Source organism: Dermacentor silvarum, chromosome 7 (genome assembly GCF_013339745.2).
Source record: "Dermacentor silvarum isolate Dsil-2018 chromosome 7, BIME_Dsil_1.4, whole genome shotgun sequence".
Classification (NCBI taxonomy): Eukaryota; Metazoa; Arthropoda; class Arachnida; order Ixodida; family Ixodidae; genus Dermacentor; species Dermacentor silvarum.
This window is the reverse complement of record NC_051160.1, coordinates 77,244,915-77,258,860: the sequence shown is the minus strand read 5'-3', so window position 1 is coordinate 77,258,860 and position 13,946 is coordinate 77,244,915. Positions and strand designations below refer to the sequence as shown.

General features: G+C 42.8%; 2 protein-coding genes across 5 annotated transcripts in view; one reads left to right on the top strand and one right to left on the bottom strand.

Moving 5' to 3' along the window:
• The window catches only part of LOC119458245 (uncharacterized), a 162,165-nt gene that overhangs the window by 104,610 nt on the left and 43,609 nt on the right, over nucleotides 1-13,946 (bottom strand). The gene's annotated exons all lie outside the window — the stretch shown is intronic.
• LOC125946817 (uncharacterized) overlaps nucleotides 4,979-13,946 on the top strand; it is a 163,367-nt gene continuing 154,399 nt past the window's right edge. For both annotated transcript variants that reach the window (XM_049670903.1, XM_049670902.1), the window contains exons 1-3: nucleotides 4,979-5,060; nucleotides 9,320-9,456; nucleotides 9,529-9,614. In XM_049670903.1, coding sequence (XP_049526860.1) covers nucleotides 9,404-9,456; nucleotides 9,529-9,614 — 139 coding nt within the window. In that variant the 5' untranslated portion in view covers nucleotides 4,979-5,060; nucleotides 9,320-9,403. The remainder of the gene's footprint in view (nucleotides 5,061-9,319; nucleotides 9,457-9,528; nucleotides 9,615-13,946) is intronic.

Genomic DNA, 13,946 nt, shown 5'->3' with positions numbered 1-13,946 from the left:
GCATGGAAAAACTTGCTCAAGTATCAGCGCTCAGCTACCAGCATTGAAAATACTAATTGAATGCATTATTCCTTATTTTTTTGTGCATTCCACGAGACACGTACTAAGTTTTCTGGTGACCTAGGTAAGCTCAACTACGTAGATTGCGCACTGAAGAAGAACTAGCAGTATGCACTGCTTCGAGAAAGACGACGACGATGAGTTGTTCGAGGCCTTCTGACTGGTTTGTCTGTACTGTGTAACCTCTCGTTGCGGTGCTCTATTCTCTGAGGGCTTCATTAATTAAACTAGAACGCCTCTTTAGATTTGGTGAAGGCGCTGGGCCCTTTACCGACCCGAAACTCTGCAGCCGGATGCTCCCTCCCGCTTCTTTCATGCCACAGGACGCCGCGCAGCCCGATCCACCCCAGGCATCGCCTTTCGTTTGCTGCGGTGCACTACTCCAACGAGATCCTCCTGTTTTCAGCGGCACCGATGACCATGACGTTGAGAATTGGCTCTCGCCATACGACCGCGTGAGTGCGCATAACAAATGGGATGACACAGCGAAACTCGCTCAGTTCAGATCAGGGATATTTGGCAAAACTAAGAGGATTGTTATGGGTAACGTGCAGGAACAGTCAAAATCATGTTGAATTATGAAAAATACCCCATTTTAAATATTTTGACAGCGTCCCAAAGTGTTATAGGTGCGTTTCCCGAATTCTGTTGCCATATGCTGCGAATAACTGGCATCGAAGTTAAATTTGGTGAAAATAAGGAAAACGTTATTGCTCGTGTGCACACGAATTCAAATGTCAGCGGCCAAGTAACGCCTCTTTCAGAGACCTTGTCAAACGTGCACTGCAAGACTTTTTATACACGGCTACAAAACGTTCGCGATTTGTAGACAATGCTGCTGTGAACAAGTGAGCTGAATAATATTCCGCTTCACGCAGCGGGGAGTCCACGAATCTCAGAACATTTCACCGCCAGCTCTCTCCTGCAGCTTTCGTTGCTTCCTTTTCTTATGCGCCGTCTATGGCGTCACAGACCCGTGCGACAAGTAATATACGACAGCCAATGGAGGATTGTTCATGATCTTATGTTGCTACCAAGCGACAGCTAGCGCACGCATACATATCTATTCACTCTTCTAATAGGGTAGCAGCAGTTGTAAACGCATCCTGGCGATGCTGCCACCGCTCCTTTCCCACTCCCTGGCGTCTTAAACACCAACCTTATATGATAACCACTCATCTCACGCGGCAAGAAAAAAAATTACCGAAGTACGCATTTCTATCGGCATCATCTCATCTTAGAGCATCATTGTGCTTGAGGAGGAATGGGGATGGTACACATTGCGCTCTTCATATCGAAAATTTGTCTAGGGTATTTTTAAATATGTGCGAATATATTCAATAAAGAGTATCATATTGACTCGAATGTGTTCTCAGTTTAAAGGAAGACAGCAGACTTGAGCAATTTCTTAGGCTCTGAGCTCATTTACCTAGACAACAGATATGCCAGTGAAGACCAGCATCCTAGGTGTTTTTAACAGCCGCTTCTACGTCAAATAAACGCGTTCACTACAGGAAACTGGACAAGAACTCATCAGTGATAATTCAATTCGTTAGGGAGGCAGGTTGTATTCGTTAAAAAATCATACCTTAAAGTAAGTAATAAAAGATCGTAAGGCATTCAACTCTGTGAAGGCGGATGACCAGCGAAGCTGTTTAGCTCACGACATACACATGACCGAAGTTTGAACAAAGGTGCGAACACATTTATTGTCTTGATCGGTGGCCATCATGACGGAAGATACACACAAACATTTATTGCTTTGATCGGTGGTAATTATTTGCCTTGATCAGTGGACTATTCGCGTTTGCGCCCGCCGGCGCCGATTGCTCTCTCGCATCGGCGCACTCCTCCTCAGGAGTCCAGACTATATGCGGCCTCCCCATTACGACGACCGAAGAGAAGTGAAATTCAAAATGGAGTGGAATCCTCAGATTTTGTTCCAAGTAGCAATGCTTTGAGCACTCACTGTCTACAATCCATTCATTGGAATATCTGCCGTAGAATAACACATAAAAATGTAATTAGCGTAATTTTGCTATTTATTCAATTGCGCTTTTTGTTTTCTCGTAGACGGAAAGGCCACCACATTGAGGGATCGAGATCAAGAGTTAGAATTGTGCTAACTGCCGCAGAAAATTTTTAAATATTTGGTGCGGTGAAAAAAAGACCCTTTATATCACAAAAAGACCCTTTATTTATCAAAAGAGGAACCCTCCGTGGTTGATCAGTGGCTATGGTGTTGGGCAGCTGAGCACGAGGTCGCGGGATCGAATCCCGGCCACGGCGGCCGCATTTCGATGGGGGCGAAATGCGAAAACACCCGTCTACTTAGATTTAGGTGGTGCACGTTAAAGAACCCCCGGTGGTCCAAATTTCCGGAGTCCCCCACTACGGCGTGCCTCATAATCAGATCGTGGTTTTGGCACGCAAAACCCCACAATTTAATTTTTAATTTAACAAAAGAGGAACGGCGTTACGCGAAGCAAACCTAGTGCGTATTGTTTCCAGTGCAGTGGAGTAGCCGCCGGTAATTTTTGTTGCTGAAATTTAATTAGCTAATTGTAAATAATTATTAGCTCTAGAAGTACTGCCCTAATTATCAAAGTGTCAATGAGAAAATTGTAGAGCGACGTGAAAAACTACCGATACAGCTTTCTGTTCCTCCGTACGTGCTACATAAAAGTGTTTTTCCGAGCGTGAAAGAAGCCCGCGAATACACGCAAAGTGCCTCGAGCTACCAGTCGCGCGGCAATTCTGATGCAAACCTCCATTCAACTTTAGATTTGGGTCAGCAAGCTCATAAACAATACTTTAACATAAGTTGCTTTGCATAAAGGAAGCAACACGAAGGGCAAGAAGTCTTTTGCAATCACCGTTATTCTTCGACCCGCTTTCAGCTGTGCTTACAAATAAGCTGTACGTCTTCCCAATTTTAAGCTACTATAAGCGAACTGCCTCATTATGTTCATCGAGGAATCCTCGGACATGCAACGCCAACCTCGTTTAACGCAAGGAAATATAGAAAAAAAAACGTGGGTGTCTTAAATTTTTGAAAAACCCCTTATTATACCAGAAATGCCAGTCACGTCACACGTTTCATATAACATACCCTGCCTCCGTGAAATGTAAGTTAAGAGTGACGTAGAATCTTATCGGTGCACTGGAATGCAGCGTAAAATGAATTAACATAGCTTTCCACCACTTCTTTGCAAAGGTTGGAAATAAACTTTTGCGAGGGCTGAAGCTTTACAGCAAGCTTCCAATTTCACATGCTCTTTTTCAATAATGTTCTTCCTAATTTAACTAAAACTTATCTAGGTGCCCTTTATAGTTCTCGCAATATTGCCGGCTAAGTTCTACGCCATTCTTGAAGTAGAATTATAACTCATCGGAACTCTGAAATATGTAATTTACTGTCAAGACGGTAAGTTACGGTAAAATAAATCAACACGAACACTCCGAACTTTGCCTACACATTGCCAGAGTTTAACTTCGCCTCCATATTGCCCTAGTCTGTCCCATAATATAACCAAATAGAAGCTACCTCCTCATTCTGTTAACCAAGAACACCGGGGAAACGTAATGCGAATCTCACATAGCAGATGAAAATAACGAGGCAAGAAATAATGAAGCTAATGCTTTGAAAAGTTTTGTTTCAAACTGGTAACAATAAAATTATCTCGTAACCGACATTTAGGAGATCTCTGGTTCCATTAAATTTGAAATAACTTCGGAAATCATGTCAAATAATGGTCGTAAGACACTCAGGAACACTTGTGTAATTGTCTGCAAAGGCTACATTTAACATTCACAGATACTCTATATTACTCCAAACATTTTTCTACTTCAACAATTATAAAGGAAGTGCCTCGCGTAGTTCTTGAAGGAGACCAGGCAAACCAACTGCACTCCTTCTAAGCACCATACAAGTTGTGAGAGAACGAGTACTCAGTAAGCATATTCAAAGTGTCTGATCAATCGACGCACTTTAAGGTTTCCGTAAACTTCCCGCTAGCATGACCCCAACTTTCTGTAAATGTGAAATAGCTTTTTTTTGGTCCTGTGAGAGAGGGAGGAAATTTGGTGTCCATTTCGTATACCGTCTCAACACAGGCTGGAAAGGGGGGCGTTTGTAATTTTTATTTAGCCTCTTATTATTCCCCGCCCTTAAAAGCTTGCCTGCAAATTACACTTATCACTTCGTATACTTCCAGAAAGACAACCTTTCGCCGTTCTATAGTCTTTTTTAGGGGGGGGGGGGGAGTTGTGGAGGGGAAACCATGAATGCATACATGTAATGTTAATGAGCGCATCTAGCTTCCCAGCAGCTTCCCTGCAAAATCAGAAGCCTGGTAAAACTCAAAAACAAAAAATAACAGCACTTTAAGTTTCCCCACCAGCTTCGCTGTAATATCGGAAACTTAGTAAAAGTAAAAACGAAAAATCTGGGCTCACAGCTATACAATAGGTTTCTTGGCATGCATTGTGCCGTTTTTTTTTTGTCTATATACTAATGACACTGTGAAGAAACCTACTTTCACAATCATCGTCCCGAAATATTCGCCCTTGCTTGAACAATACTGCCAAGCCCTCTTGCTGAGATTTCCACACTTGTTTGCTTTGTGAGACTTGCGAAGTAGGGTTTGAACGTGTTTCAGGAACTATCGCACGCTTTGTGTTTCATTCGCCAGGTGCCGATATACGTGTAGTATCGGCTGGCAATCTGGTCGGCGTAATCTATTCTATTGTGCTTCGTAAACATTTCATCAAATCGCAAAAACAGATATGACAAAAAGCCGGCTCCTTACGTCCATAATTTTGTTCCTTTATTGTAGTATTCCTTTAGGATGATATATAACATACAATGCCGAACTCTTGTTCTCAATGCCTGACTATAGCAACAGGCATGGACAACATGCTGGATATACCTTGCAATTTTCGTGGCAGTACTTGGTCCCCTTAAATCGTGCAGTGCTGAAGTAATTGACATAAAACAGGTAAATTACTTTTCTCTGAGGTTTATCTAACGTTCTCATACATATTAGTGAAAATTACATGTATCTGAGTATGGGTGACGCAGAGCAGCTTCAGATATAAAATGGCCCATTAAGATTCCGCTATCAGCCTGCGCAAGTCAGCCTATATTGAAACATTTCTAGTGGCATTGTCCTTTGGTTATTCATTAAGAACAGTTCGACGTTAAAGACGTTCAGCCCAAACGTATACGATAACATTACATCAGGTATTTTCCCCTGAATTGTATTGAAAAAAAAAACAAGTAGTATTCTTATTGCTATTAGTAAACCATACATTTTGGCCAAGTGTGTTTTACAAGAATACTGCAATGTATAAAAGCAATTCGTCTTTTTCTTGATTATTGTTGATTCGTCATTTGTCCTGTTTCAGGCGCCGTTACTTTAACTGCATCCTTTAGTATTTTTTCGGTACTAACCAACGGTGACAGTAGACTTTTATAGCCGCAAGGATTCTGTCAGCTTTATTTCAAAACATAAACATCATCAACTTGTCGACTCATCTATGCGTCCGAAATTTCTTTAGACATAGTCTGACAGTGCCCCAATTTTTATTGCTTCAGGTCTTCGTGCAAAACAAATAAATTGAAGCGCAATTAATGTTCTGTAATGTCCTTTGAAGCAACGACGCGCTCACATTTTTATCAGTGTTGAACTGCTCCAAAATTCACTTCGATGGTATATTTCGCATGTCCATAATTTCTGCCATATTGTTTCCCCACGTTCCGCACATATCTCGATATTCACTGCAATCTCTTGGTTGAAATATTCCAGTATTCTAAATTGAGCAAATACTCTATGTTTCCTAGAACACTGCGATCTCTTTAAAAGTAGTCCACATTATAGATGCTCAAATATCCGGTTTTGCACTTAGACATCCAGTCTTTTCCATTGACATTAAAGGAATTCTTGTCGCCTAAAAGAGGCGCCTTGGTTTTCTAATTCATTTTTTTTGTCATTTCATCGCACCAGAATTAAAAGACAGAGAACTGTACTCCAGCTGACGTCTATGTAAGACGAAGCATTCTTGGCGTGATTGACTTATGCCCATGTGTGTCTGTATGTGAAGTGTGCTGTCCGATCTATAAATATTAGTACGTAAGAGACGCTTGCCTGTTTGTTATGCTTTATGCGCCTTAATGATGCGAATGTTCAGACCGACTATATTTCTCTAAACGCAGACGGTGACAAGACTGCGAACACGTAGTCGCGCCTAATTGCGGTGGTAACGCCTGTCGAAGTGGTCAACTCGAAACGCGTAATGCGCCTCAACACAGTCGCTTGGCCACGAGAAAGGATGTTCTAAGCCACTTATCGGCCCATGCGTCCGTGGTGTTATGCTTTCAATTGTGTATTAGTGGCCCTGTGATCGAATCCTATCGTCGCACAAACTTATAAATGTTTATTTCATTATCTATAACACTGTACTGATGACTTTGCAAATTAACAAAGCCGTTAAAGCCAAAAGGACGAACTGCAGGCAAACGGTGTACTAACCATCATTCCCATGCTGGCTGAATGGCGCTGCTTGCCCCTCCGTAGGCTGTAGGCCCCAGGTCATTCTAGTAATTGTTGTGTGAAGCTGTACCTTTAAATGAGTAAACTCGTAAACTACTTCTACGCTGCGCCGTCCTTAGGTGGCGTCACAAGCTCTTTAAACGCGTTCGGCGTTAGAGGCCAGGTATGTATGGAAAGGTCCCTCGAACCTGGCATGAAGCTTCGCTTTAAGGACTTGGTATATGTCTTGAGGTCTCAGGGTGAAATCGACAATATATGCCACCATTTGATGCTAAGAACTATGCGCAGACAGACCATGGCTGCATATGTATAGAGGACGTTAGTTTTCTTTAGGATGAATCTATTCTCTAGTAGGTGGCAAAGCTAACAAGGCTAAAGCCGTATCAGCACCCCTTAGGTATCGTGCTGCGATGCAACGGCACGTCATCGTAGCTCTTGAACAACCCGCGAAAACTTATACTAAGATTCTCTGACCATGGGGTTCTTGGCAAGAAGCTCGAACTATTCCGTTCGTACTTAGCCAACAGGACTCAGTGTGTGTGCATTGGCAATTACCATGCATCTTCCCTCCATATAAAATATGGTGTGCCCCAAGGCAGCATTTAGGTCCTCTTTTGTTTAACGCATATATAAACGATATTGTCAGTATTGACGCAAGCTCATAATTTATTATATATACCGATGATAGCACTATCCTACTTTCCGGAACTGATGAAGACGATCTAGCGTCGAGATGTAATTCCTTGAGAAGCTCGTACTTTGGTCACATTCTAACAGCCTCAAAATTAACCCTGCTAAAACCAAGTTCCGTTTCTTCCGTGAAAAAAAATATAAAATAAATAATTTAGAACACGATATATACTGCGACGGGCACCGGATTGAAATCGTCCATGAATAGAAAATTATTGGAGTAACATTTAGTTCAAATCGCGCATAGGATTCGCACATTGCTACACTTGCGCTATGTGTAGTTTATTTATTAGTTGACCAAAACCTCACTCAAAATAATGTCTTGTCGCTTAAGAAGGTGGTAGGGGATCATGCGAATGGATGGATATCTGCCTTCCTAGCGATGGGGAGCATGCTCCAGGAAATCCGACCTTGGCCAATAGCTGTTTTTTGCCTGTCTTGCGAGATGGCTAGTTCTAAATGAAAGAGGCTGAATAGCGAGTATCTGCCTCGGCCCCGTTGCTGAGGACGGACTGTAGTGATCGTGGGTGTTCTTCATCAGCTCAACTCTTCCCCCCTCCCCCCTCCTGCTTTTGCTGAGCAACAGAAGCTGCCTCCCGTGCGGCGTCGTGTCGACGTGTGGTCTCTGGCTAATGTTTCTATGCCCCCCCCCCGCCCCCCCAAACAGCTCGAGCGTGAGTGTAGCGAACAGAGCATAGGAAATCTACACAGTACACACCTATGCATCTATTTCTACTGTATCTTAGAAAGTCAGAAATTACTTTCTAGCCTTTTTAGCGTGTTCAGTGATTCACCCTTCGGCTGCAACTGACAAATGCTCTATGCTGCGACAGGATACAACAATTTTGTAAACATTAAGAGCAAGCCCTTATTCAAATTTCCGTCTGCTGATAGTAAAATTAATTTACAGAATAGACGAACACCGTTTTTGGAGCTGTGTGGTTCTTCGCATGAGCCGACGAAAATTCGGGAAAAGTTTCTAAATTTATATTTATGTGTGTCCTAGAGCGTGATGTTACAAGGGGCCATGAGGTTACAATTAAGGTTTATGCTACAGCGCTACCCGGATACGATGCTTAAAACTACTTAGTGCACTCATATATAACATATATTATAAAAATTATTATGGTTAATCATAATGAATGAAAATTTGTCGGTATGGTACAGGCGCACGCAACAAATAGTGCAGCAACTGATTATACTAAAACTTGTGCCAAAAAGTATGGCATGATTATAGTCAAAGTGAAGCGATACCTTCGACATGCGGAAATATGTTGCCTGGCTCGCTTATTGGTTAAGAGGTTGTGCAATAATAAAGGACAATGGAATACAAAATACATTCCAGCAGTTATGCCTATAGCGTTGTATTGTTTTATGCTGTTCTTCGAGAAGAAAAGGTTGCGTCAGATTTTATTAGCATGGAGAGGCAAACATATGATATGCGGGCAAATTTTGTGCTATGCGAGCTTGTTATGCGCTTCAGGAAGTTTTATAGGTCAACGATTCCAAGGCGTTCACGCATTTTTGCCGCATAATGTTTCGCCGGTGTCTGGAAAGATAAATATGATTGCGACCGTGAACTTGATTTTATTGGTGAACTGCGTGAAATGCCTAAATTGATGGTAAAGAAAGTGTTCGGGAAAAGTAACATATCAGCGCATAAAAGCTAAAACATTGCCTGATATTAATTAGGATTCTTGCAAATTCGTGTTATTCCGTTTTCTTCATTTAGGGCTTTAAAGCACGAAATTATATAGTTCGTGCATTCAAATGTGCAACGCGAGCTACTTCAAACATTCCGTTTGCCTAGAAAAATGTTTATTGCATGCAAAGTATACATCATTTTCAAGTAATTAACAAAACAGAAAACGTCTAATAGTTGCAAAAGAAAACCACATTTAAAATAGCCAACTCTCTTGGCGTCAACAGTGCAATATTGTGATTAGGTCGCATTCAAATTTCTCGTCGAGCCTAATCAATGTGAAGGGCTTTCCTAATTATTTATTATTTTACAGTTTTTAAAAAATGAAAATAAAACATGGATCTACTATTCCACCCAGAACGCCACTTATCTATGCTTAAACGACCAGAAAACGTTCATGAATGAGACGCATATTGCGCTCAACCGATCGTATTACCAAGCAGGGAAATGGTAAGTGTAGAGAGCAGTGCATAGGAAATATACACAGTAAATACCCATGTATTTGTTTCTACTGTATCATAGGAAGTCTCAAAATCTCGTCTGGAATTTCACGAAAGCACGAAACAAGGAAGGTACCTCATACAATTGCATAGTTCATGATGTCAAAGGTGAGTTTCTTATTTGTTATTTTTTTCACTTTACAAAGTCTCTCTTTTAAAACATTTTCTAGGTATGAATAATGGAACTAAACACTAAACAACTTTGAAGCTCAAAATAAAAGAAGCTATACAAAATGTAATCAATGTAGCACAAAATGGTGCAGATTCATGTTTCACCGCAAATTGAAAAGTGAGGCATTGAATTTGGCAAATCAGTTCTGCGGAAGGCCACAAGGTGTGCGAAAATTCTCGAAAGGACAAAATTGGCATCCACTCGAATTGTGGCACGAAGCTACAAGCGAAATTTATGAGGTTTTTTCGGAAAAAAAGCCTCGCAGTTAAAGAAAAATTATTCATGGTCCGGGATGGGACAAAATATATATTGCAGAAAAAATTGAAATTTTAGGAAGTCTCAAGCCAGGAAATTCATGATTGTCTATCACCATTCTTTAAACTAGTTGTTGTGTAATGCCAAAAAGAATTTTTGAGCGTGAGCTCCTGCGGCCTCTCAATATTTGTCCTTCACCGCAGGGCGAGCGCCGTTGCTTCAAGCGGAGTGGTAACACCGCTCCTTTGTGCGCTGTATTCTGTGCGACGTAGGCATTTATAATATTCGACTCTGAAAGGATGAACGCAAGATATTGCTCTGATGTGGCAGTTTGAGCTTTATTGTTTCAATATCGCTGGGTAACCGCAACCCAGTGTTGTACACGTTCCTCTAAAACACGAACGAACGCTCGTTCCCCATTCCTTACCAATTGTTGAAGCGAGTTCCCGTTACAAGTTCCTTTAATGCGAAAAGAACGCCCTGCAGTTACACTTCGAACATTGGAGCGTGTCGTTAAATTGACGTTACATTTTATTTATTAACAGCGGAGCTCTTTAAGCTCGTGGTTAGGCGGCGTAGTGCGAACAAAAACTGCGCCTGGCGATGACGTCACCACGCGTTGCCTAGCAACGCCTCGCACAGCTGGTGCGAGGCATTGCTAGGCAACACACGTGACGTCATCGTTTGCCAAGGTTACCACCGTCTCCCAGGCTACCCTCGCCGCAGCGCGAGGCACGATCGGCGTATCCGGCATTCGTTGGCGGGCCTGGTTGCAGCCGGCGTCGAGATGCGACATGCTGCATTTCGCGCCGGCCTCGTCACCCTGAATGGACCGCATCCGCGTCTCGTCACGCAAGCTGGCCTGGCGAACAGCGGTGAATATGGAAGGCGCGAAAACCGACCCCTCTATAGTCCAACGTGTGCGCCGCCTAGAAGCATGCGCATTCTAAACGAAACTAGGAGTTTCAGGATGATACGAAACTGCCAACTCGCTGTACGTGCTGCCACCAGTATCCATCAGGCCACCTCGCTCGACGAGACGCGGGTACGGTTGATTCTGAGTGACGCGGCCGGCGCGAAATGCAGCATGTCGCATCTCGAGGTCGGCTGCAGCCGGGGCACGCCGACGAACACCGCATATGCCGGCCACGCCACGCGCCGGACTATATATATAGAGTGCTGCGCTTTCGCTGGCGTGGCCTCCCCGTGCCGAGCCAACACGCCGAGCGCGCTCCCGCCTCAACGCTACGTCGGACTATAAAGTGGTCTTGAGAAGACTGCGCGCCGTCTCCGAGTATCGTACTCGAGGTCGGCTAAGTTTGCTAAGAACCAGCCAAGCCAAAACCAAGTTAAGCAAAGGAAAGGTAAGTTAAAGCTAGGGAAGGGCAACAAGCTTCGCTGTTTGCCCAGTCTTCGCAGCACTTAGTGCGAAGCTGCCCCTAAATTTTCTTAATTAAAATATAGTGTAAGTTAACCCTAGAGCAAATAAAGTAAGCTATTTACAACTAACATCGAATAACGTATATTGTACGAATTTGAACATCACCGGCAGAAGTATATCTGGGGATAAAAAGAATACAAAGAAACGCTACTAGACAAATTTCTAAAATTATAATTTCTATAACGTTCCAGACATGTCTAACTGTAACTTTGGTGCTCGTTTTTTACAAGTGCAACATATATAGCACTTTCGATTTGGGTCTTAAAATGCGGAGTCAGGATGCGGCGCTACAGATATTCAAATAGAAAGCTACTCACATGCACCAATATAATTAAACTTCTTGCACAACAAACCGCATCGAAATGAACAATTCACAGGTGTTTAATGAAAGCTGATTCAATATTGCTGTATGAGCGGGTAACAATATCCAGAATACATATTCGCAACTTAGTAAAGTCCCGTGTTTGAACTCACCAATATAACGAACTCACGAAAAAAATTAACCATAGTCCCGTGACAGGCAAGCGGTAGTTCCTTGCGCCTCACGCGGTCGCCCATCCACCCAGCATGATGTGCTGCGTACGTGCGTGCGTCGGTTCAGTGCCGTGGAACGTGTACAGAAGGAACGCCGTTCCCTCTGCCGTTCCTTCGTAAGCCTAACGCGTTACCGTTACTGTTCCACCGACCCTTAACGGAACGGTGGCGTTCCTCTATTCCTCCCGAAAGGCACTAGTTCCAGGAACGCCGTTCCTTGGAATGCCGTTCTGTACAACACCGCCGCAACCTCATCAGGGAAAGTCCGCAGTGACTCGCTCACCGGCAACTGTGTAGTGCGTGTAGTGTAATTTTCTATGTGAACAGCGTACGCAAGTGTTGGTACTATGGTGCGCCGAGCTAACGAAGGTTTTTACCATTGCAATCAACTATCACTCATCTCAAGAATCCAAGAACTAGTCTCAAAAGGAAGATGTTGAATTAGCAATGAGAAAGGTACAAACTCAGTATACTGTAGTCATGGGCGACTTCAATGCAAAAGTGGGGGAAAAGCAGGGTGGCGAGCAAGCAATTGGCAACTACGGCATCGATTCTAGAAACACTAGAGGAGAGATGTTGGTCGAATTTGCGGAAAGGAATAAGCTCCGAATAATCAATACCTTCTTCCCGAAGCACAGCAACAGGAAGTGAACCTGGAAAAGCGCTAATGGAAAAACAAGGAATGAAATAGACTTCATACTCTCTGCCGATCCCAGCATAATGCAGGGTGTAGAAGTGTTAGGAAGGGTAAAGTGCAGTGACCATAGGTTAGTGAGATCTAGTATTTCTCTCAATTTGAAGAGATAAAGAATAAAATTAGTCAGAAGAAACAGGCCAACCTAGACGCAGTAAGGGTAAAATCAGAACAATTCAGGCTCGTGCTCGCCAACAAATATGCAGCTTTATAACAGGAAGATGAACACAACATAGAGGTAATGAATGAAACCGTAACTAGGTTGATCTCAGAAGCAGCAATTGAAGTGGGAGGTAAGGCACCAAGACAACCAGTAGGTAAGCTCTTCCAAATAACAGAGGACCTAATAAAAAACGGCAAAACATAAAACTGTCAAACACGAGAGATCAGATAGAATTCGCTGAACTATCGAAACTGATCAACAAGAAGAAAGTAAGGGGTATCCGAAATTATAACGTGCAGAAGATTGAGGAAGCAGTAAAATATGGACGCAGCACGAAATCACTGAGAAGAAAACTTGGAATAGGACAGGGCAAAATGTGTGCACTGAAAGATAAGCAGGGTTATATCATAAGCAATTTTGGTGACAAAGTAAAAGCAGCGGAGGAATTCTATACTGACCTGTACAGTCCCCAGAACAGCCAATCTACTTTCATTCGAAGTAGTGATGAACAGGATACAGAGGCTCCTTCTAAATTTAGTGATGAAGTTAGAAGGGGTTTGAAAGACATGACCAGGGGAAAAGCTCCTGGAGAAGATGGAATAACAGTCGATTTATTCAAAGATGGAGGAGATATCGTGCCTGAAAAGTTTGCGGCCCTTTATATGCAGTGCTTCACGACTTCAAGTGTACCAGAAAGCTGGAAGAACACCACACCAACATTATACTCATCCATAAGAAGGGAGACGTTAAAAAAATTGAAGAATAATAAACCCATTAGCTTGCCTTCTTCATTGTTGTAGAAAATATTCACGAAGATAATTTCCAGTAGAATCAGGGCAGCACTTTCATTCAGCCAACCAAGAGAACAGGCTGGCTTCAGAAAGGAATATTCTGCGATGGATCATATCCATGTCATCAATCAGGTAATCGAGAATTCAGCGGAGTACAATCAACCTCTCTATATTGGTTTCGTAGATTATGAAAAAGCATTTGATTCAGTAGAGATACCAGCAGTCATAGAGGCATTGCGTAATCAAGGAGTACAGGAGGCATACTTGAATAACTTGGCAGGTATCTACAAGGAGTGCAGAGGGCAACCTTGGTTCTCCACAAGAAAAAATAGAAAGATACCTATCAAGAAAGGGGTCAGGCAAGGAGACACAATGTCTCCAATGCTGTTG